The sequence below is a fragment of the Pinus tabuliformis genome, chromosome 6, assembly GCF_031772625.1.
Source record: "Pinus tabuliformis cultivar Carrire ecotype Pingquan chromosome 6, CPIR1, whole genome shotgun sequence".
In the NCBI taxonomy this organism is placed as follows: Eukaryota; Viridiplantae; Streptophyta; class Pinopsida; order Pinales; family Pinaceae; genus Pinus; species Pinus tabuliformis.
The window spans coordinates 1,852,081,473-1,852,105,044 of record NC_142292.1 but is presented as its reverse complement, the minus strand read 5'-3'; the positions used below and the strand labels follow the sequence as shown (position 1 = coordinate 1,852,105,044).

Genomic DNA, 23,572 nt, shown 5'->3' with positions numbered 1-23,572 from the left:
CATGAAAACATGCATATTTTTGCATAAATCAAGATAGATATGGCATCCATGATTCCACTGTAGTTACTAATATGTACAACAACCATCTATATTCTAGCTATTAAAAGCATACATCAACTTTTTAAGCATATTATAAAACATAAAACATTTAAGCATATTATAAAACATAAAACATAGAGCATTTTATGATTTATCTAGCAAGTGAGCAACTGTCAACATTTGTCATGTCCAAAATTCAAATAATATTGTTTACAAAATATGCCACTTGGTCACCGCCAAGACAAAAAAGGTTCAAAATTCAAATTCACAAGCCTACAAGCCTAACGAGTAATCTATGACAAAAGTAGTAGATTGTGAATATATCTACTAATCTCTCCTCCTTCCACCACGAAGAGAACATGGCGGCGGGCCTCCACGTGGTGGCAATGAAGCAGATGGTGCCTGTGGAAGTTGTGGCAATGGCAGTGAAACTGATGAAGAAGAACCCCCTATTTTTGGTGTTGAACCATGGAACCTAGGAACCAAGGGATCGGATGGGGGTGGGTGTGGCATATCAACATGATCATCATCATCTTGGAATCACTCAAAAAATTCATGCAAAAAAAACACTAGTTAATAAAAAAATTTAAAAACATGAATTAGAGAAATGCTTTATAAGGAAAAGTTGGAAAATTCATACCACAATGGACATACCTGGATAAGAGCATCCTCTAATTACTCTAATCGCAACACTCCATCCTCCAAATTGGGCTCCTCTAGATTCTTGTCCCAAATCAACAGGTCTTTATTAGACTTTGCATCTTCACAGTAATGGGACAACAATCGCAAGTTGTAATGAACATAAACCAAGCTCTATGCCCAGTCTAAACTCAACCTGTTCCTTTTAACACTGTGGATGAAAGAATAAGAGCTCCAACACCTCTCTGCAAAAGAAGTGTTTACCACCTGTGATAGCACCCGCAATGCCAAAGTCTGTAGAAGTGGAGTACCCCCTCCATGCATGTTCCACCACTCGAGAAGAAAAAGTCTCTCGATCTTTAATTGCATGCATGCTCCCAAATGGACAGTGTTAAGTGTATAGTTGCTCAACTGTCTCCGTACCAATGCAGCCTCCTCCTTATCAGGGATTAATTTACTCAATGCAACCATATATTTTCTGTGAACCTCTTGATCTTGGTGTGGTTTTCTCCTGCTTCCCCCCCAGGTGCTGGTGTTGAAAGCCATGATGGATAATAGTATTTAGGTGTCAAAACATATGCTAATGCATGCAATGGAACATTTAGCATTTCCCATCGGTTTTCCACCTCTGCACGAATATAATTTTACAAGGTGGTATCTCTAGGCTCAACAATGTCTTTAATCTACCCCAACATGCTATCCATTTGCTCATACACCTACCCAATCACTGGTCGATCTGAATCTCCAAACTTGATCATGTAATAAATTGGTTTGGTGAATTGCAAAACATATTTAACCTGTGCCCAAAAGTAACTGTCAAGAACAGTGTCCTTGACTGCATTAGCACCATCTATGTCAGTGTTAATTTCATCCTATGATTCAGCACACACCAGATTAGTTAAAGCTTGTCTCACCTTCACTAGCCGCCTAAAGGTGAGGTAATAACTAGCAAATCTTGTCTTTGCAAGTTTAAGCAACTGCAACTTGGAGTAAGTGCCATAGAAGTAGTTTACCCTTGTATGCCCTGTGATGAATTTAATGAGTTGCTTCCCTCTCCTGTAAAGCTCAGTAATCCACCCACATTCTTTGTGCTTCACAATATCATGCATCAAAAGGTTCAATGTGTGAACCAAGCACCCAGACCAACAGATGTGTGGATAAGTACGCTCAATAATTTTTCCTTTTGCCTTACAATTTGCTGCATTATCTGTGATCACTTGAACCACATTATTCGGACCAAAATCTTTGATTGATTTCAATAGTAGATCTGCAATGTTTTGTGCAGATGCAATGATGGAGGAGGAATCATGACATGTAATAAATACTGCACCACTAGAAGAAACACCAAGAAAATTTATTAAATGTTGGTTTCTAATATTTGTCCACCCATCTGATACAATGGATACCCCAGAATCTACCCACTCATTTATAAAACGTGTCAAAGCTCTTTGAACCTTAGCTTTTTCTCTTTCTAATAACATTGTTCTAGCTTTCTCATAGTTGGGTGGCTTGTATCCTTTTGGGGCTTCATTGATGGCCTTTACCATTTCATGCCAATAGGGAGAGCGAAGCACATTGAATGGTACACCGCAAGCACAAAGAAAATGGACTATCTTTCCATCCACATCATCCCTCCCAGCAACATTAAGGAAATCCCCTATTTTTCTTCTACCTCCAGAGCTTGCAGAAGTACCATGAGGAGATGAGCTACCAAATTTAGAGGTTGCACTTGATTTAAAATGAGTTTTTTGTTTCTTGTTTTTTTGTTGTGTAGCCTCCTCTATTTGGATGTATTTTCTTTTTTCTTCAGTTGAAATGTTTGGGCAAATTTGCACCCCCACAAGACCCTGTTTTTCATCACTGTCCAGCACCCCACAAAGATGCCTCCTCACACGGGTATATGAACCACAATATGGTTTTCCTCCACGACAACCATGAGGACACACAAATTTGTAAGTTCCACCACCCTTTCCCCCATCAAGTTTGGTCACATAGTTCCACAAGGGTGTTAATGCAGCTTTCCCATCTAGTGTTTCAATTTCCCCTTCAGGTTCATCCCCTTCCTCTTCAAACCCTTCCTCCTCATCATACATTGGGTCGCTCATATTGGGACCATTGTCCTCTCGTGTTTCTTCTCTTCTATTCCTATTCCCCCTTGCCATCATTAAAACCAAGAGTGGAATGATACATAGAAGCCAAAAGAACACCATCTTGGAATATGGATATAGGTGGTGGACAACCTGCAAGTAAAGGAGCAAGTAGAAACAATGGGAAAGAGTAGAAGAGGGAGGAGAAAAATACCAAAAAAATGTCTAAAAAATAAGGGAGTTTGGGGTTTGAACTTACCTCTTTAGCTCTTGAAGATGAAGTCCTCCAAGCTCTTGCTCCAAGTTCCTCCTCCTCCTCCTAGCTCCTCCTCCTTCACTCCTCCAAGCTCTCCTCTCTTCTCCTCTCCTTTCCTCTCTTCTCTTCTCCTCTCCTCTCTTCTCTTCTCCAACTCTCATAAACTCAAAGTGAGCAAATGAGGAATGAATGGGGGCTTTATTCCCTTCATTCCTCACCTTAACCTCACCCTAACCCACCCCCTTTATGCCAAGTCAACAAAAATTTTAAAAATAAAAAACTGAATTTCATCATGTGCGCGGCCTTTTCTAGAAGCCTACAGGAAGCGTGCGCTTCTCCCTCCGAAGCGCCATGCTTCGTACGCCCGAAGCATCGTACGAAGCGCGCTTCGGAGGTCTAGAATTGCGCTTCCGAGCCATGCTTCAAAAAATTACAGGAAGGGGCAAAATCAGGGGGAAGCGCACTTAAATTTCAAAAGCGCGCTTCCGGCAAAGCTTCCTAGACGCATCCGCATGGGACACACTTCCGAGCTTCGAACCAGGGGGGGGGGGAGCTTCCTGGAACATTGGGCCAGGCCCTACCAACAAAAGCTACGTAAGATGCATCCAAGCCTAGAACCATTGGTGAAGAAAGAATTAAACAAAATGTTGGATGCTAAAATCATTTTTCCTGTCAGACACACACGCTGGGTAGCCAATCTCATGCCAGTAAGAAAAAAAATGGAAACATTAGGCTGTGTATTGATTTCAGAAACCTGAACAAAGCATCTCAAAAGGATAACTATCCTGTCCCTTCTATGGAACACATCCTTCAGTGCGTTTCTGGGTCTGAAATGTTGTCGCTACTAGATGGGTTTTCATGATATAATCAAGTATTGGTATCTCATGAGGATCAGCTTAAGACAACCTTCAACACTAAATGGGGCACTTACGTGTATCGTAAAATGCCTTTTGGACTTATTAATGCGGGCGCCACATTCCAGAGAGCCATGGATATAGCTTTCCGAGGGTTGATTAACAGATCAGTAGTGGTTTACATGGATGACATTACAGTGTATTCATATCATAGAAGGGATCATATTTGTCACCTAAAACAAATCTTCGAAAGATGCCGAAGATACGGGATATCGTTGAATCCTAGGAAGAGCGTCTTTGCAGTCACAAAGGGGAAACTACTGGGTCATATCCTCTCTAAAGAAGGGATCGTTATTGACCCTGAAAGAATAGAGACTATCATGAGAATACAACCCCCTGCAAATAAAAGGGCAATGCAATCTTTCTTCAGGAACATCAATTTCGTCAGGAAATTTGTCTCAAGTTTCACTGAAATAGTGCATCCCATGCAGCTAATGATGAAGAAAGACACTATGTACAAGTGGAGCGATGAAGCCAAGAAAGCATTTCGACGAATCAAGGAAGCCATTACTGAAGCTCCTGCATTGGTCAACCCCGATTTCGGCAAGGAATTCTTCTTGTACACTTTTGCTTCTGATGTTTCATATGCCGCAATACTCACACAGAAAAATAACAAAGGAAACGAAGTCCCTATTTCTTATATGAGCTCTAATCTCCAAGGGGCAGAACTTAACTACCCAGACGTGGAGAAACAGGGCTGTGCAGTTTTCAAGGTCGTAAAACATTTCCTCCTTTATTTACTAAAGGCCTAGACCAAAATAATCATCCCCCATCCTGCTGTAAGAGCCCTCTTCGTGCAGAAGGAAATGGGTGAACGAAGAGGGAATTGGATAACCGCCCTTCAAGAATTTGACCTCAAGATAAAGCCAACACAGATAGTTCGAGGGCAGGGGCTTTGCAAGCTAGCAGCAGAAGCCTTGGCGGACAAAGAAGAGGCATCCGAAGAACCAAAAGCGCAAAGCATGCCAAGCGAACAAGTAGAACGCAGGGAGGAGCCCCTATGGATTAATGAAGCGTTGATATATGAACGTGAAGCGTCAAAAGCCCTTTTGGATCCTGAGTCTTGGTATTACGACATACGCTTCTATCTCACACGAGGGTCATATCTTGAACACATGGATGCATCACAGAGGAGAGTACTCAGATTGAAATCCAATCAATATCATTTGGCCAATAACATCTTATACAGAAAAAATTACGATGGAATCTGGCTGAGGTGTTTAGAAAAGGATGATGCCAACCATGTCTTGAAAGAAATGCATGACGGCCCAGCAGGTGGTCACTATGGCAGAGAGACCACTGCCCACAAAATACTACGAGCCGGATATTATTGGCCCACAGTGTTTAGAGACTCGCATAGCTATGCTCGCAAATGCAGGGTGTCAAACCACTGCAGGACGAGAAAGAAAGCTTGTTGTTCCCCTCAGGCATGTTATGATTTATCGACTGTTCCAGCAATGGGGCCTAGACGTCATAGGCGAGATCACTCCAAACTCTTCACAGCAGCATAAGTATATACTCACAATGACTGACTACTTCACCAGATGGACCGAAGCTATTCCACTTCGGAAGGTGAACGAAGATGAGTTAATATCATTCATTGAGAAATTCATTATCAACAGGTATGGCATCCCTGACACTCTCATATTTGATAACGCTTCTTACTTTTCATCACTAAAATTGACTGAGTTTGCTATTGATAAATCAATCCACATAAGGTATGCAACAAACTATTACCCCCAGGGAAACGGAGTTGCAGAGTCTTCAAATAAAAACCTTGTCCGCATAATCCGCAAGTCTGTCGCTGACAACCAAAGGAACTAGCACAACACCCTAACAAATTCCCTTTGGGCCGATAGGGTCACCCCTAAAGTGGCCTTAGGAAACTCCCCATACTTCCTCACCTATGGACAGGAAGCCATCTTGCCTCCAAATGTTACCCTTCCCTCCTTATAGCTCTCCCAAGCTTCAAGAGGAACACCTTCAGCCTTGCTTCAAGAAAGGATCAACCAACTGATGAGGATGGAGGAATTAAGAGATAGAGCCAGGATTAAATTCAAAAATCACCAAATGATTGTAAAAAGATGGTTTGATCATCATCTGGCAGGAGATAAAGACTTCCAAATAGGAGAGCTAGTCCTGAAATGGGACAAGTTAAATGAGCCAAAAGGTAAACACATGAAATTCCGACACTTATGGCTGGGCCCATTCCCAGTTGTGGAAAAAATTGGTCAAGGAACTTACAGGTTGAACTTTACAAGGAGAAACTGAAAAACTCCCTATTAATGGCCAACATCTGAAGAGATACTTCCAGTAGCCACCACATGGTGGTTACCTCCTGAATAGGTTAGAATTCATTTTAATTTTGTTGTTAGTTTAGTTACATTTCACTCTGTTCCTTTGTTGTTGCTTGCAATTTTTTCCTTCTATTTTGAATTGCAGTCCTTTTCAGCTAACTGATTTTGGTCCTCCAGTCTCGTTTTTACCTTTCAGATTTGCCTTCATTCACCACCTTCAGCCTTCCCCTTCCTCACAAACCTACTGATGAGTCTATTGTTTCTAAATCCACCATTACCTTGCAAATCAAACAAACTTTCAATCAGCCCGTGAGAACTTGAAAATCAGCTGTGGAATTCAAGAACTGGGTAAGATCTATTGATAACTTGGATATCTGGAGCATGTAGGGGCATCTTTAGAAAACAAAAAATGTATAACTACAGCTGGACTGGCATGGAGGGACGCTGCATTTTGAATAAATCCCACTCAGACCTAGCCTATACTTGCCTGTAGGGTTTGCAGTCATTCTACATTGGTCCCATCCACCACACTAGATTGCCCAATGCCTGTTATTTACAAGTAAATTTCCTTTTATGGGCTAAACTCACTGTCATATACCATGTAGCAAATCCAATTGTGCTCTAGTCCTTGTTCCTAAAACTAGAAGGACTTATTTAAAGGAAATGAAATGTCAAGTCCTTGTGCCAATCGGGAAGGATAGGTTGTTTGGGAAGCCGGTTAGAGTAAGGACTATTGTTGGGCTCAGAGTACCGATTGACACAGCAAGCCCAACTTTGCTTAAGCGGTTTAAAAATATGGCATGATCCATGACTGCGCCCCATTCAATCAATGAAAATTTAACACTGAAATTCTCATATAAAGTGCGCATAAACATGTCTACATCAAGTTTGATGAGCAATAAAGCGCTAAGGTACACACCTAAACAGGTATGGACAGACCAATGATGGCCCCAAAGGATTTTTGAAAGTGGGAAACAGGTAAAGGAAGGTCAATAGACCCCATAACACTACCATTGGAGAATGCCTGTCAAAATCCTATCAGTAAGTAGAAGCTATTTGTCTCTATCCCACCTGAAGCAATCAATGTTTAAGTGGAACCCATGCTTGTTCATCTATATAGTCTACATTTCAAGTTTATCCTAACACCCTCATGTTCTATTGATCCAAGGTTTATTGAGAAAGAGAGATAATTGGTTCGCCCAGCAGTTCGCCATTTGTTGTGGCCACAACCACCACCCTATCAAACTTGCCTTGGCAATACTTTTGAATGGGTCCCCTAAAGTTGGTCTTCTACCTCTCCGAATGATCTGTTTAGTCCCAGAGGCTTTAACTCGTTGCCAGGCCAAATCTTCAGTTCTTAATGGTCAAGACCCCTTTTTAGACCTTGTTGCACGGTCCATTCATCACCCAGCCTAGCCCTCCATTCATTCCCCCCCATCGGAACCTTTTAAGCCCTCAAAACCTTCTATCGCATCATTATTCCCATCATAATTCCTTATAGCAGAAATACTTCGCAAAACATGCATAAATCCCTTTTTTTGGGCCTATCGCAATTAACACAACGCATTCATGGCTTCCGGACCCGACAGGTTTTATTAACCCAAATGCATATATTTCGGGTCTGGAGCCCCATCTCAAATCACTATCGGCCAAGCCCCAAAGCTATATATATAAAGGGCGTGTATGTCTTTCGGACCCGACAGCTATATTAACCACGATATATATTCTATCGAGTCTGCCCTCCCAATCGCATATCGCAATCGGCAGGGTCCGAGGCCTATATATAAGGCACATTGTTATACCCCGGACCCGCCGATGATTATAGACCAGAGCATATAACATTTCAGGTCCAGCCTTATGGCCAGACACGGGGTTTTCCTATACTTTCTTGTATTTTCGAAAAAAACGTTGAAGTTGGGTTTTACAAAAGGAAATCATACACTGCGGACCCGCTGAAGCTATTAAATATAACATATATATATATATATATATATATATATATATATATATATTGAGTCCGGTCTAATCACATATCGCAATCGATCGGGCCCTAGGCCTGCGCATATTGCGATATGCGATATGGCGGACCCACCGATCTGATTATACATAATATATATGCTATTGGGTCCGCCCCTCTTGTCAGGCCAGGGTAACTCCACATTGAACGAGAGAGAAAACTGATTGATTTTATTCATTAGCTAACACATTATTTATATACATACATATGATGGATCAGTTCATCTTCTAGATGACTGTCCAGTTCACCCATCCGTTTCGGATTAGGTGTCAACATTCCCCCCCTTAATCTGAAGGGATGTTGGTGAGTCCAAGCATCATTCTGAATCTTTCAAGCTTTTCTCTTCCAAGCGCTTTGGTGAGATGTCTGCAATTTGCTCGTTTGTGGAACAATGACGGAGATGGATTGTTTTGGCCTCAACATGATGTCGAATCAGATGATATTTAGTATTGATGTGCTTAGTACGATCATGGAACTTTGGGTTCTTGGCCAACTTTATTGCAGATGTGTTATCAATCATGAGTGGAGTTGATTGTATTTGTTTTACCTGCAAATCTTCAAGAATTTTCCTGAGCCACACAATTTCTTTCGTTGCTTCAGCTGCTGCCACATATTCTGCTTCTGTTGTGGAATCAGCTGGTACTGATTGTTTGCGTGATCTCCAGGAGACAGCTCCTGATCCAAGACTCATAGTATATCCTGAAGTAGATACCCCAGTTTCTTTGTCTCCATCGAAGTCTGAATCAGAGTATCCAATCAAGTTGAAGTCGTCCACCTGTGTATACTTGATTCCAAGGTCTTGAGTTCCCTTCAAGTACCTTAGAACTCTTTTTGCAGCAGACCAATGTCCCTCACAAGGCTTTTGCATAAACCTGGAGAGGATTCCAACAGCAAATGAAATGTCTGGTCTGGTAGTAGTGAGGTAGATGAGACTTCCTACAAGCTGTCTATACTTTGTTGCATCCTCAAATTCCTTTCCTTCAATAGATGTGAGCTTCAAGTTTTGTTCCATTGGAGTAGAAAGGGGATTGCACTCTGTCATGCCAAATCTGTTTAACAAATCTCCAATGTATTTCTTTTGAGAAAGAAATATCGACTTTGGATGTTGGGTTACTTCAATGCCAAGATAGTAATTAACATAGCCCAAATCAGTCATTTCAAAAAAATTTCCTAATTCTTTCTTTATGGATGCAATATAGCTTTCATCGTTCCCTGTCATTTAAAGATCATCTACATATACCACAAGATATACAACTGTTTTGCCAACTTTCTTGACAAATAAAGTTGCATCATCAAGATCAAAATGTTTGAAGTTGAGTTTCAGAAGATGCTCAGTTAGTTTTTCATACCAGGCTCGTGGTGCTTGTTTGAGGCCATACAAGGACTTCACAAGTTTGCATACTTTGTGTTCATGTCCTTTCACAGCAAATCCTTCAGGCTAGGACATAAAAACATTCTCTTTTAGATCTTCATTCAAGAATGCAGTTTTTACATCCATTTGATGGACTTTCCAACCGTTCTGAGCAGCTAGTGCAAAGAGTGTCCGGATGGTGGCCCATTTTGCTGTGGGAGCAAAAGTTTCCTCATAATCGACCCCTTCCTTCTGTGCAAAACCTTTTGCCACAAGCCTAGCTTTGTGCTTGTCAAGTGAGCCATCAGCTTTGTACTTGTTCTTGTAGACCCACTTGCAGCCAATTGGTTTGGTTCCAAATGGAGGATCAACCAGCTTCCAAGTGCCATTCTTTATGAGGGCATCATACTCCTTCTGCATCGCTTCTTTCCATTCATCATGAGAAGCAGCTTCTTTAAAGGAAGTTGGTTCAAAATCTGTCGACAAGTTCAATTCACAATCATAAGTAACATCCATATCAACAGGTGAATTAGAGTTATCTACATCACCTCCATCTTATCGGTTTGTATTTCTGGTTCCTGTTTTTCCAATTTCATCAGGATGAACACTTTCAAGTGTCTTTGTCAGCCACTTTGGGGGACCTTTATGAGATGGTCCAGGCTGTTCTGTTGATTGAGTTGGGTCTGAATCAAGATTGAGTCTCCCAATTCTATCAATTACATCACTTAAAGCATCATCCGTTGTTGGAGTGTCATGCAGGGGAGATTGTTCTTCAGAAGAAGATTCCACATGTTGATCTAGTATAGGAATCCCCCCTTCAAGATGTGGAATCTGATTATCAAACTCTTGGAATGATTTCGGTTTTGTGAATCTATCCAAGCGATCAAGTTGCCGCTCAACAACACTGTCAGATTTGGATGATTCAAGAAAAATGACATCTCTAGATAAAACAAACTTTTTTATTTACTTCATCATAAAGGCGGTATGCTTTAGATGTGTTTGAATACCCCAGGAAGATACACTTAGGACTTCTAGCACCAAGTTTGTTTCTATGTACCTTTGGTATTAAAGCATAACAGGTGGAACCAAATATCCTGAGATGTTTTACCGAAGGAACATGTCCATACCACAATTCATAAGGAGTCTTGTTTCTTATAGCACTAGATGGACATCTATTCTTTATATATGCAGCACATAGAACAGCATCAGCCCAAAACATTGTCTTTACATTTTTGAAGAAAAGCATGGATCGTACCATATTCAAAATTGTTCTGTTCATTCTTTCAGCTACACCATTCTGTTGAGGATTATAAGGCACAGTTGTTTGATGTTTAATCCCATGTTGGCGAAGATAGTGTTCAAATTCATTTGATGTATATTCTTTTCCATTATCAGTGCAAATAGACCCAATATGAGATTGTGCATCATTTTCAATCCATTTATGAAAATTCTTGAATGTTTGAAAAGCATCAGATTTGTTCTTCAATAAGTAAACCCAACACATTCTGGTGTAATCATCAATAAATGTCATGATATACTTATTTCCATTTGCAGAAGGAACAGGCATTGGACCACATAAATCTGAATGAATAAGTTCAAGCTTCCTATGTGCTCTTGAATGTGAATCATGAAAAGACTGTTTGCTATGCTTTCCTAGAATGCAACCATCACATTGTTTATGTTTTCTAGGAATTGTAGGCAAACCAACAACACCATTTTTCTTCAACAAGCGGAGACTATCATAGTTTAAATGTCCAAATCTAGCATGCCATAATAAACTTGATGGAAGTGTACCTTCATCATGATGAGAAATATATGAAAAATGATGTGCATGAGCAGAGGTTCCTTGCAGTTTAAGAAGTCTTTCTTCTTCTATACCCCTCATGACAAGTGAATGGTCAGATGCCTTTCTTACCTCAAGCTTTCCATCAAACATATGAATGGAGTGACCTTGCTGGCGGATGTGGACCAGGGACAGCAAGTTTCTCTTGAGCTGTGGGAGATATAGAACATGACTCAGAAGAAAGTCTGGAAGACCAGGCAATTTAAGCCTGACTGTGCCAAGCCCTGATGGCTTGATTTTTGACTGATCTGCAAAGTATACTGCTCCGTCAACATTATCAGTGAAATCTTCAAAAAAATATTTCCTATGAGTCATATGACAGGTTGCTCCTGAATCAAGCAACCAGTCATTTTTCGAAGAAGCAAGTGAAGCATTAAAAAAGTCTTCATTTACTCCAATGTTACATTGTGCCTCAATATAGTGAGCGGATTCAGGTGTTTTACCTTTGTCTGTGTCATCAGTTTTACCTTTCTACTGATTTCTTCTCTGCTCAACCTTTTCCCATGGTAGCTTGCATGTAGAAGCATCATGAGATCCATTTTGTTTGCAGCGAATGCAATGTAAGTCTGCCTTTTCTTCTTGAGGGTGTCTACCCCCCCTGCCTCTGAAATATCTTCTTCTTTCTCTTGAATGCATACTGTAACAAAATATCTCTGCTAAAAACAACTTCTGTTGATAAAAGACTTCTGCTGGGAAAAAAAATTCTTATGCCACAGCCTTATGCACTTTATTTTCTTCTGGAAACACAACAATGCTTTGAATAATATAAACTGCATATATCAATTCAACAAACTGCTCAGCCACTATAAAAAAAACGCATCTCAAACTGCTTTGATTTCAACAAAACTGCTCAACCATTATACAAAAAAACGCATCTCCACCTCATACAAAAAAAAAACGCCTTACAAAGTCAAAAAATCAACTGCATAATACTGAAGTCCTAGCAGTCTTCGCGACTTTTGAGGCTCTTGCGTTCTGCGAGTCTTTGATTGTCAGTAATGGAAAATGGTTCGAATAGGAGCAGTTCTAAAAACGCAGTCATTCTTACAATAGAACGCAGTCATTCTTACACCAAAGACGCAGTCACCATTCTTACAATAAAAAACGCAGTCATTCTTTATGCATTTTTACAATAAAAAGCAGTCATTCTTACAATAAAAAACACCGGTAGTGCCACTTTTCATTTTGTAGCACAGGCAAGTTGTGTACAATCATCAAATTGCGATCACCAGCTTTATCAGCGCACGGCATTACAGTCATCAATAACAGAGATTAAACCGAACCCCGTCAAAGAACTGGTTTAAAGATCAATGCTCAAAGCCCGGCTCTGCATCGGTCTCAATACAATTTATATGGCTTGGCATCGGTCTCAATACATAACCACAACCATTAGCAGTCTATTCGCATCGGTCTCAATACATAACCACAACCATTAGCAGTATATAACGATACATGCACAGACTATGCATCATTTTTCGCTTTGAATGAGATCAAGTGATAAGCATTAAGAATGATACCACTGCGCAACACGTTACATTACCAGAACCGCAACACGTTACCTCCCTTACTTAAATCACAGAAGGATTCTGGCCGGCTCCTCAAACCGTGGCAATCTGATGCGTTTGAGTTTCTTTAGTTCATCAAAGGAATCAGGCAGCCTCTTTAACTAGTGGCACTTCTGCAGATCGACCACCAACAGTCTCACAAGCCAACGCTCAGCGTAGCAAGCACCGTTGCATAGTTAATGGTCTTTAGAAATCCCTCACCAAATCGACAAACAATCAATAATATTCAAAAATTCTTTGAGATAACCGCTTGCCCAAGAGTAATACAGTGGATTTGGATTTTAATAAATGGAAATGAGCGTGAATGAATGGAGCAGATACAATACACACCGTATAGAATTGTTTTACCATATACACACCGTGTTCAAACGCTCAGGCAGCATAGAACTGCGTAATACCATATACACACAGTATATTCAAACGCTCAGGCAGCATAAAACCAGCATTGAAGTGTAAAACTCGTTGATTTTGTTCATTCAAAGTTCCTTTGCCAACTCCATACAATGCTTCCGCCAAAGAAGGAAAATGCTCAGGACAGAGGGCGCAGTTTTCAGAGGCGCAGTCTTCAGAGGCGCTCAAGACAGAGGGCGCAGTCTTCAACAGTGGCAGCACTATATGCGCAGAGAGACTAATGTTTATGCAGACAAAAAGCATTATAGCCAGGCAGACATTTCAGGCAGAGGAGTTACAAGGAATCCCATCTGGGACCTGCACTCTGATACCATGTCAGGCCAGGGTAACTCCACATTGAACGAGAGACAAAACTGGTTGATTTTATTCATTAGCTAACACATTATTTATATACATACATATGATGGATCAGTTCATCTTCTAGATGATTGTCCAGTTCACCCATTCGTTTCGGATTAGGTGTCAACACCTCTCCATCGCAAATCACTATTGGCGGGGTCTAGCGCTCATGTATAGGGCGCGACACCATACGCCGGACCCGCTGATAATTTTAGGCTCGGGCATATAAAATTTGAAGTTCGGGTATACGGCCTAGACGTAGGCTTTTCCTGTGTTTCTTGTGTATGCGGTAAAGTGGTATGGTCGCGGTTTTTGATGGGAAATGCCATATGGCAGACCTGATAGGATATAGGTTCTTGCCCATAGTATTTCAAGTCTGAGTTTTGGGTTCCGCTCTGTGTTTTGCAAGGATTTGCAATGTAAATCGGATTTACACTCACGGGATTTAATCAGTGCATAAATTAAAAAGAAAGGGGAATTCTTTCACATTTGATGTTATAAACGCAAGATTCATGTTTTGCAGGCCTGTTTGCCATATGTATCACCATCATAGTTGATATGGATTATTTTGTAGGCAAATTCGAGCAAACCCGGTAACGGATGAAGGTGAGTTGTATCAGGATGACACCTCTGCCCTACCGGTGTTAGCATTGCGAAACACACTCTGCGAAAGGGAACACAAACCCCCAAACCACATAATGGAGGCACTCCTTCAGTTCAATGGAAGCATTCATGACAGCGTTAATCCATCAAGATGTCATCATTGCCAGATACATCATAAAGCATGCCATATGTGGGGATGATGAGCGCAGCATCTTCAGTGTCCTTCAGGAAATGACAAAGAATGGTAGCCATTCCACACAGGTGCTAAGAAATGATACGCAGTCCTCCTTTGTTCCAACGGCATCCATTCATTTCCCCAGGAAGGAGAACGTTCCACCAAGGGTGACCTCGGTGTGTCAGCAATTCACCAACCGTTCTCATCTGCATATGTTGACCTGTGTAATGAAATGGGGGAAATGAAAGGTCATGGAAGAGGGAGGGTCATGGAGGGTTGCATAAGTATTACCTCCTGATAGGAGGGGGGCTTTTTGTTTGGAAAAAATAGCTCTGATTTATTGTGAATAAAGGAGACTGCTTGGTTCAATGAGGAGCCTTTGTTTCAGATTGATTTTCCTCTTCTCTTATGTGTTTTGATCAGAATGTTGCCGTTGGCATAAATGCAAATGTATATTTGTTTTTCTTGTGCATATTGATAACTTGCAGTTCATGGTTATGCCTAGTTATTTGAATATGATTCAACATCATCGTTAAATCATGAAAGGTCGCTGATTCGAAACTATGTTAAACATTAGTTGCAAGTTTTTCTTCCATAAAATGGAATGTGTATTCCTGTATGAATGATTGGATTGCAATTAGGATTTAATACAACCTTGTTCTTAAGTGGACCAGTAATTGATTCATTTGGACTTGGGATTTATATATGATGTTTAACTTCTTTTGTTTTGCTCTGGCAGGATAGGTTAGGATAGTTAGGATATAAACTAGAGTAGTTAGAAATAGCTTAGATAGGAATTGATACATATAGGTTAGCTGTTTTAATTTTGTTGATTAATTGAAGCCTTCTCCCCAGAAGCAATCTTTCAACTCATTTAACAGTTTACGGGGTCCCTTAAAACCTGTTGGAACTAGCCATTCCAAACAAACGCAGGTCTAATTGGGGCTTCTGATCAGGTTAGTTCCCCTTGTTGGTATAGCAAAAATTCGCTATGTCAACACCGCCCTAATGTAGCAAAGAACTAACCAAGCTAAACAAGTGAAAAACAAGGATCCTAATCACAGCAGCAACGATGCATTTGATAATTGGTCATTGCGATATGTAGTTATTTCAATTTGATGTAGCTTGTATAGTGATGTTTTTTGGACTCTAGAGACCATAAGAACCTCAATATTTATGCATTTTGTTTTAGATATGTATTGCACTCGGTGCCATTTTGTTATATTCACCCTTACATGCTATATACATGAAAAAAGCCAGCATATTCAGTATCATATATGTGTGTGTGTTTACTAAACTGCTTTATCAGTCAGTTCCAGTTCAGTCTTGCTCTGACCCTCAGCTGTTTTGGTCCCAATTCCAATTTTTAAACTTTGCTAGTAATGCATGTTCTCTCCTCTTCTCTTAGAGATCAACAAGATCTATTGAACAAAAGGGAATGTGATTTCAAAGAAGAAGCTACCAAACTAAAGGCCCAACTAGAAGAAGGAAACAAGGTAAGAAAGCTACTCAAGGACAAGGAAGACCAATGTCAAAAATTGCAGCATGAAGTGACATCATTAAGAAAAGAAGTCAACGAAAGAAGCACAACCATCAAGAAACTCAAAGATAGATCCAACTACTATGAAAATCTTGAAGCTACAATCCTCTCACTAAAAGGAGATCTTGAAGAATCAAAGAAGCAAAATACAGATCTACTCCAAGCTATTGCAAAACAAGAAAACGAAGTCACCAGCTTAAAATCTCAACTAGAATGTGCCTTCCGAGTTCGTCAAATGCAGCAAGATCTGAATAAGAACAAGAAAAGGAGATTCTCAAACTAAGGGAACAAATGGAAGAAGGAAGGAAAGCTGAAGAAGATTTGAAAAAGCAATCTCTTGAAAAGGAAGAACAACTTCAGGTTGAGGTAAATATCTTGAAAGGTAAACTAGAAGAAAAGGATAAGCTTTTACGATTTCAAGATAGTTCTAAAGTCTTGGATGATATTCTTAGTAGTCAAAGGTCTCCTGCTATAAAGACTGGTCTTGGTTTCCATGAATCTGTTGAAGGTGAATCTAATTCACAAGGTGAGGCAAGGAACTCTAAAGAGAAATCTAAAGTGATCAATGAAGAAATGAAAGATCAATCTCATCATCAACCAAGAAAAGGGATTCCTCAAAGAAAATCCTTTACTCCTCCTATGAATAATGTTGAATGTTATATATGTCATAATCTTGGACATGTTGCAGCTAGATGTAGAAGAAGAAGGGTTCAAGACCATTATGCAGAAAGATCATCACATTCAAGGTACTTTTATGGATATTGCTTTGCTTGCAATATGTTTGTTCACAAAGCTGCTGATTGTTACAGGAGGAATATGAAACATGTAAGATGTTATGCATGTAACAAGCTTGGACATATAGCTAAGGAATGCAGGAACAAAGTGTGGGCACCACATCAAAAGGAGAAAATGTCATCATCACGCTTGAAGATATGGAGGAAAAAGGAAGTACAGTCAGAAAAAGGCGACACTGCACAACGTACAGACATACCAGAATCAGAGGGAGCTGAAATTACAAAACTTCAGTGTCCTGAATCTCATATGCAAACTCCATAAAGGAAAGTTGCATATATACGTGAGTTAGTTACTGCACAGTCGCATATATGATTGTTTGAAGAAAGGCAGTAGGGACAGATTCAAGAGAAGGATCAGTTTTGCTCTAGTTAATAATAATGATGTGTGGATATTATGGTTAGAAGTGTTTTAACTTTTGGTTCTAACTTGATATTGATGATGTCTTGATACTTCTTATTGATATGCATGATCAGACAGATGGCACAGGTTTAGAGGGAGCATATGGACTTAATGCATTATTGGCATTATGGTTAATAGTCCTTGGTGATGATACTTATATGGATAAATGATTCATCTTGCTATGGTTATGAGTTGTTCACATGGTTCTTGGATCAGATTTATGGTTGATTCTCTAATGATGCTTGCATGGGAAGCACTTAGCTTGAATTCACATCTTCTTGATGTTGAGTCACTCATATGTTGCTGTCGTCATATGCATAAAGATCATATATTACAGTTATGATTCCTTTCATTCTTGGAACAAATGGATGAGGATTGTTGGCTGGATACAGGGATGATTATTCAAAGTTGCATTGTTGGAGACATGATGATAATGAGCTCTTATCTATATGATGATAGGATTGTTTCATACATATGTTGATTAATGCAGATATTCCCAATTGATGATACTTGATTCATGTAGATCTGGATGGCTATGATGTTTCTCACATAGAATGTGAAATTCTGTTGATGCGGACATACCTTGATGATTCATGCACTAATACAAGTTGCTGGTCTAGTTGTTGTTGACAGATACTATGGAGCAGATCATAAAGTGTTGTTGCTGATGTTCATCTTATTTAGACCTTGCTTACAGTCAGGGGGAGCTTGAGCATGAACAGCACTATATAGCAGAGCAGACATTTCATCTTGTTCTCAAAAAGAGCATGATCAGATTGGTGCACCATGACATATACAAAGGGGGAGCTCATTCAGAGATTTCAACAGGTACTCAGGGGGAGCTTATAATGCATTGTTGGCATTATGGAGGACGTACAGAAGGAGATCTTGGATGATGGTCTGATTATTGCTGCAATCTATCTCTTTCATGGTCATGGATTATGGTTCTTCTTTGCAGATCTGGTTTATAGTCAGGGGGAGCATGTTCTTAGGGAGCATAACCCTTTGCCCTTGATGTCAAAGGGGGAGAGTGATTGGTTGTTGTTGCCATCAAGTCCAAAGGGGGAGATTGTTGGCATTATGATACAAATGTTGTACTTGATGGCAAACCACTCATCTCAGATAATAAATTATAATGTAGAGAAAAGTTCACACACTTTTATGCAGAGAAAAGTTTATTTCATGTAGAGAAAAAGTTCACGCACTTTCATGCAAGGAAAAGCGCGTATATGTTGGAGAACTTACCTTTGGTCCATGGTAGTTAGTCCTTGGTATTTGAACCTATGAGGAAAAGCACGTATATGTTGGAGAACTTACCTTTGGTCCATGGTAGTTAGTCCTTGGTATTTCAACCTATGAGGAAAAGCGCGTATATGTTGGAGAACTTACATTTGGTCCATGGTAGTTAGTCCTTTGTATTTGAACCTATGAGGAAAAGCGCGTATATGTTGGAGAACTTACCTTTGGTCCATGATAGTTAGTCCTTGGTATTTGAACCTATGGTTTTGGACCATGGTACTTCGTCAAAAGTGTTGATCTCACGTACTTTCATGGTTGGTTCATGGTATTAGTCCAACAGTTTTTTGATCCTATGGTTTTGGCCCGTGGTATTGTAAAAGGCCTAAGCCTATATAAAGCAAAGGAGATCACTTGGCTAATTTATACTTGCAAATCGAATATCTTAAGATCTGAAATATTGGGTTATTGTTTTAAAAGTTTGATCTATGAAAGGGAAGTTGAAAGCGAATCTGTGAAGGGTGATCTCTCGAGCGCTGCAGCTGCAGAAGTGCGGAGGCGCCACAGAAGGCGCAGTGCGGAGACGCCACAGAAGGCACAGTGCGGAGGCGCCACAGAAGGCGCAGTGCGGAGGCGCCACAGAAGGCGCAGTGCGGAGACGCCACAGAAGGCGCAGTGCGGAGGCGCCACAGAAGGCGCAGTGCGGAGATGCCACAGAGGCGCCATAGAAGGCGCAGTGCGGAGGCGCCACAGAAGGCGCAGGTGCGGAGGTAGTACAGATATCCGCAGATCTATACCAGTGAAGTTGCGATCCCTGCTTAAAATTTGTTTTAACTGCCTTTGACTATTCTGCAGGGTTTTGGGTGCATAACTGATGTTTGGTTACTAGTATTGAGTTCAGATAACAGCATGATTAATGACTTATCTTTATGTACTAGATCTGGTTGATAACTCTCATAATATTTTTGTATATGTATGGATCTGGTGATTGGGTGATTCAGAAGGTTGTTTGATTATGAGCTTCAATGTTGTTGTTGGGTCCAGTATGAAAATTGGATGAAAAGTGGCCTTTCAAATTATGTGTTGTGCTTCAGTGTATCCAGTCTGAAAATTGATGAAACGTGGTACCTGGAGGAGAGAAGATTGTAGGCCAGCGCCTATGTACTAGTATCTAAGCTAGTACAAAAGCTAAGGGAGATCTTTGGAGCATTGTAGCAGGTAGCAGCCTACGTACTAGTAAATGGATCGGCTAGTACAAGAGCAAAGGGGGTTGTAGCTCCCGTACTGGTATAAGACTGCACCAGTACAAATATTGTAAAAGGATTTTCTTATTAAGAAGAAGATTGAGATGACTTGCAGCAGGTGGTTTTTCTCCCGCATTGGGTTTCCACCTTATATCATGGTGTTCATGTGTGTGCCTTATGTGTGATGATCTATTCTCTATTACGGCATCTGTTATCTGATAATATGGTTGATAATGTTCTAATGCACTCATTGAAGATCAATTAACTTCATCATAAGAAGTTGTGGAAGTAGCATATATGAATCTGATTATGGAAATGAAAAAGTTTTATTAATGTGATAATACTGATTCACCCCCCCTCTCAGTATTATTTCCAACAACTTCCAGCTTAACAGATACCCCTAAGAGTGAATTCAAAGATACATTTGATTGAGAATAGTGAATCCAACCATCAGCCATAGATACTTTTAATTGAAAATGGTAAATTTTCAATATATCAGGTTCCTGAATCCATAGTTCTCGGGAATATGAAAACAAACCAAATAGAGAAATTCCCCCCTGGTCACTAGACAACTTTTATTATTTGAGTTAGGGAAACACAATCCCAGTTGCAATTGAACGAACTCTATAAGATACTCTCCAAAAGCAAAGAAAATGGAGAGGACATAGACCATTTTCATGGCAACTAAAAGTGAAAAATTATTTTGCTAAATAGATGGCCTTTATTCTTATTTTCCACTTTCTAAGGAAGTACATTCACAGTTTCAAGCAAAATGAGCTATGCAAGACCCATTACTAAGGAAAAAAATAGAAAATGATAGAAAACGTTATCATAGCAACTAACAGGACAGAATGAAAATGAACTAAATGAGGAAACATACAAGAGACGGTATAGTTGAGGCAATATCAAAGCAAAAATCAGGATGCCTGTCTTACCTCCTAATATAGTCACATACTTGTTGTCTGCTGTTTGTGCTCCACTGTCTTGCCACCCAATACACCAAAGATTATCCTGTACCACATATAAAAGAATGTAACCATTACTCTCTATTCAATTCTAAATGCACTGTAACCTAAGTACTTATCATTTAGTAACCAGAAAAAGTATGTTTGCAAACTTCCTAGAAATTTCCGTTTAACTCCAGATAGAACTTCTGTTTTAACGTAAAAATGCTGTTGAAAGGAGATTGACATTGTCTGAAATCCTACTAATAGTTATAATCTCAGCATCTTGAAGATGACAATGATCCACCTAATAACAGAGATGATTAAAAACAAATGAAATTGGATTTATATTTTTACGTGACAGGGGTTGAAGTAGACAAAATTTATAAAAAGTTAAAATGAATATTGTGCATGCATGCTTAGGCCTGCATTCCAGACAGACCGAAACTTGAAGATACATCAGGACACATAACAGTAGGGAGACAAACCAGACATTTGATTCAGATTAAAACCTAACAAAAAGTGCAATTTTAACACCTCCATTATTAAAAAAAACATAATATGATGAAATATTACATATGCTGAAAATGTAACTAGTAACGGTCTTCATAATTGTTATTTGGCTCATAACATGATGTAATTCTTACATATTTGTAAAGAGAAGAAAAGAAAAATTATTGTAAAGATCAAAAAGAAATTTACTTTTATAAGCATGGGATTCATGCTCTTTTTATTATGGTTATAGATCAAAGCACCCATTCTGTGTTTCGAGGGTTGTGTCATGAGTCATAGTCCTTGTCATCATGTAATAGACCCTTTTTGGGCTTTTTGTGTCAAAGAAGAAAATTATTTTTATATAAAAATTGTCATTTGTCACTCCTCCATCAAGTCGACCTACTCTCCCATCAAATCGGCCTCATGAAGGTAATTCGACCACACAAGGAGACTATATGTAAGCAGTGACTTCGACCTATTGTAGCACATCATCAAGATGTAGAAAGAAGAAAAACTATTATTATGTAAAAATTGTCATTTGTCGCTCCTCCATCAAGTCGACCTCCTCTCCCATCAAATCGGCCTCATGAAGGTAATTCGACCACACAAGGAGACTATATGTAAGCAGTAACTTTGACCTATTGTAGCACATCATCAAGATGTATTCGATCTGCAATCCAAGTGAACGAAGAAAGTGCAAAAAGCATAAAAGGTGGTCTAAAGAAGAAGAGAGCATGCGAGGAAGGAAGGACACCCAAGCTAAGAAAAGACTGAAAATTCTCTCTGTCTGTCACACGTGCAAGACAAGTCTGAGATAGAACAGCAGGGCCAAGGGTACAGAAATTGCAGAGATAAAAGGAAGGCCGAGATCCTGATTGCAGCAAAGTTCGCATTGACTCGGTTTGACTTTGATGGTATAACAGCTTGTTGACTTGGGCATCTTTATGTTGATGAAGGAAGGATAGTTAGAAGGCTGACTTGGTGGATGGAAGAGGACCTATTGTTGGTCCAGAGGATCTTGGTTGTCTCATTTAAATTGTTTCTTGAAAAAGAAAAGAATTTGGGTTGGGTTTTCAACTTTTCCCCTAAGAGAGGGGTTTTGCCCTGGTTGAGTGCCTACATCTTGTGTTCATTGATTTGTGATCTTCATAGTTTTTGACAGTTGTTTGATGATGAGACTATAAACATTAATAAAGAAGCAAATACATAATCACAAATAATTGTCGTGTAAAGAGAAATCAAGTTCACAAATGACCTAATGCTGCCCTAAGGATTTCTCAACAACATATTCATAAAAATGCAAAATGTTGATAAGTACCTGTCAAAATTTAAACTTTGGACAGTCCTTACACAAGCAACTTAGCTAACCATCCTATTTCTTTGTTCTGATATCAAAGTAGAACTATTCAAGTATTCAGTCTGCATTGATAGACTCAAACTCACCTAAGACTAGACATCTTGTCAAAACTTCAGACAGGAAAATATATTGTTTGACATTTCCAAACAATACAAGCTTAAAAGCAATGATTACCCACAAATTTTGGCATTCAATATTTGTCTGTAAAACAATACTCTAAAAGTCGAAACATTTACAGTCTGAGCCTAGGCCAAGTGTTACACTATATTTTGTATGGGATGTCTGCAGACCATTTTCACAACACCTTATTGGATGACACTTATGGACCTTCTATGTACCAATTGAAAATCATGAGCATTATCATGTTCATGTTATCCATGATGCTACTTGTTTACACACAAATTAGCACCTTTATCTCAAAGTCACCTCACCAACTCTCTTCTAGCATCGTGGAACTCAGAAGGTTGGCCACTGTCACCTCATCAACTCTCCTCTCATTTTAGAAACAGAAAAACCAAAGTCAAGGGGTGGTATCCCTAAGGGTTAACTAGAATCACTTCTTGTAATAGAAGTGGGAATCAAGAGAATCTAGCATCAATGTAGATGAGAAAAATGAAATGGGATGAGCTTGGGAGATGAGTGAAAGGAAGATCGGTGCCTTACCTACTTGAGCAATGGAGACACTTAAGCAATTTCAAGAGGGTAAGTAAATGGTTTGTCAGCAACCATGTGACATGTTCTAGACACCCAGACATTGTTCAGCAACAGATTTCAGTGATTAGGATTTTACAAAATCAATGAGGGAGAGAATCACTTAAAATGCCTACTCAAAACATGTGTAAGGTAGCCCCTTACCCTAAGATTGCCTAATCAAAACATGTGTAAAGTAGCCCATTACCCTAAGATTGTATACATACACACCTAATACTTAAATATAGCATATGATATGTTGTGATCTTGAAAGTAAATGACTAGAGAGTATAGGATAAGACTTAACCATATCACTATAACCTCCCCCGATGTAAC

General features: G+C 39.7%; 1 protein-coding gene across 1 annotated transcript in view; it reads right to left on the bottom strand.

Annotated features, from left to right (window-relative positions):
• The window catches only part of LOC149266414 (aspartic proteinase 36-like), a 210,418-nt gene that overhangs the window by 40,835 nt on the left and 146,011 nt on the right, over positions 1-23,572 (bottom strand). Inside the window, exon 7 of the mRNA XM_089408156.1 lies at positions 20,686-20,761. Within this exon, the coding sequence (XP_089264282.1) occupies positions 20,686-20,761 (76 nt within the window). The remainder of the gene's footprint in view (positions 1-20,685; positions 20,762-23,572) is intronic.